The sequence below is a fragment of the Seriola lalandi genome, unplaced genomic scaffold (genome assembly GCF_002814215.2).
Source record: "Seriola lalandi dorsalis isolate HSWRI2012SDOR001 ecotype SW California unplaced genomic scaffold, Sedor1 jcf7180002054690, whole genome shotgun sequence".
Taxonomy (NCBI): Eukaryota; Metazoa; Chordata; class Actinopteri; order Carangiformes; family Carangidae; genus Seriola; species Seriola lalandi.
This window is the reverse complement of record NW_019525243.1, coordinates 630,485-632,219: the sequence shown is the minus strand read 5'-3', so window position 1 is coordinate 632,219 and position 1,735 is coordinate 630,485. Positions and strand designations below refer to the sequence as shown.

Here is a 1,735-nt window from a genome sequence, read left to right as displayed (position 1 = left end):
AAACACAAGTGTGTATGGAAAATGACCCATACTGCAGGGTTCTGAAGAGATGTTTTCAAACTTGAATTTGGTTTGACCAGATTTAACCATGTTTGTCAGATACCAGAGCCAGTTATTTCAATACGGTAATTTTCTTGGAGCCAGCATCTAGTTGCCATTGTAGTTGCTTGTAGCCTGTTCCTTAAAACAGAGGCACGTTTTTAGGAATGCAGGAACCTTACATACATTTCCACCAGAATAAACAGTTTAAATTTTGTACCTCATTGCAGCCAAAACGTCCATTGGTTGAGTAGCACTTTGTTATTGACCAGGAACCGTTCTTGTGTTCAGCCTCATTTATATTAGTGTTGCCACTCGTATCAGGATTAGGAGGAGAAAAGGACATTTGTTATTAGGGATGTCCCGATCAAGTTTTTCTTTTGGCCCTGATCCCGATGTGAATCTTTAATCTGCCAGCAGTCTGATCTGATACTTATATTTAAATGTTGATTAACTGTGTACGACACATTGAAACAACAGCTGACACGTATTATTTTATGTGAGCACATTCATCCAAACACTGAAGGTCCTGATTCAAAATGATTAAGTTTAAAAGCCTGAATGTTTGATATAGTACAGCTAAAAGTTAACAAGGAGAAAACAACTCTGGAAACTGACATGATGTGATTAACTAGAGAGAAGATGTATCACTCTCTTGTCTTCCCTCACAAACAATCTTTGGCAGACTACAAACACCGGCTGCAGAGAGGACTATAACCTTACAACAGCCAAGTTTTATTTTTGGCCGTCATGAAGTTGTCACCTGATTTGACCTGCTGCCGGTGACGGTTAGAGCCAGCTAAATATGACAAGCTACTAATGTTTTGTACGCTGCTCTTGTCTAATAAGTAGAACAGAGGGGAGATAACAGATTTGTAGGCACCTGAGCTTTGGGAGTCTGTGTACTTTGCCAACGTCAGCGTCTGAACTCAGAAAATAATTTTACGCTTTAACACATATTAATCTTGACTTGGATGTACTGCAAAATGCTCGCTCTATAGGCTGTCATATAAGATAGTAGTGCTGCACATCAGTCTCCAAAGTCAATGACCTCCTTCTTCACCTCTGTGTGTCTCCATTGCATCCAGTGAAACATGACAGCAAATTACGAAGAACAACACCACTCTGTGTTATTTGCTCTGTGTGAAAATGCTGTCGTCATTGGTCTAATTCGCTAAATCTTCACGGTTCCTCAGATGGGGTGGACACACTAATAGGAATGTGTACAAGGGCCTTTTAGTCTCTAGTTTAGTTCCTGGGGCTCTGTGGTTCCTAGGAGTATTTAGTTGAAAATGGCTCTGGTTCTTTGCTTCCTGCTTCATGACTGTCTAACTTTTTCTCATTCCTCAGTGTTGAAAGGCAAGAAGCTGAGTCTGCCAGCGTAAAACATACAGGAGGAGATGGCGACTCCCAGCAGACTCAGGGGGTGTGGAGATGACATCATGAAATCTCGTGACCTATAGCAAAGGATGCCTGAGGCAGAGAGCCAACTAATGGGGAAAAACACTAGTCTTCTTGATGATTGCTGATGGAACTGGTAAATGCCAACAAACACCAGAGCTGAACAAAGATCATCCCAGATCAACCTTTGGATTTCTGTGTTCAGCATCTTGCCTTAAACTTCTTTTCATTGCTGTTCAATTAGGAGAAAAGGCTCTTTTTTTTTTCTTTTTTTGTTTTTTTTTTTTTTTAAATG

At 40.5% G+C, this 1,735-nt stretch overlaps 1 protein-coding gene across 1 annotated transcript in view; it reads left to right on the top strand.

Moving 5' to 3' along the window:
* LOC111667579 (ER lumen protein-retaining receptor 2) overlaps positions 1–1,729 on the top strand; it is a 6,534-nt gene extending 4,805 nt beyond the window's left edge. The window contains exon 5 of the mRNA XM_023423321.2: positions 1,390–1,729. Coding sequence (XP_023279089.1) covers positions 1,390–1,424 — 35 coding nt within the window. The 3' untranslated portion in view covers positions 1,425–1,729. The remainder of the gene's footprint in view (positions 1–1,389) is intronic.
* Positions 1,730–1,735: the final 6 nt, after the last annotated feature.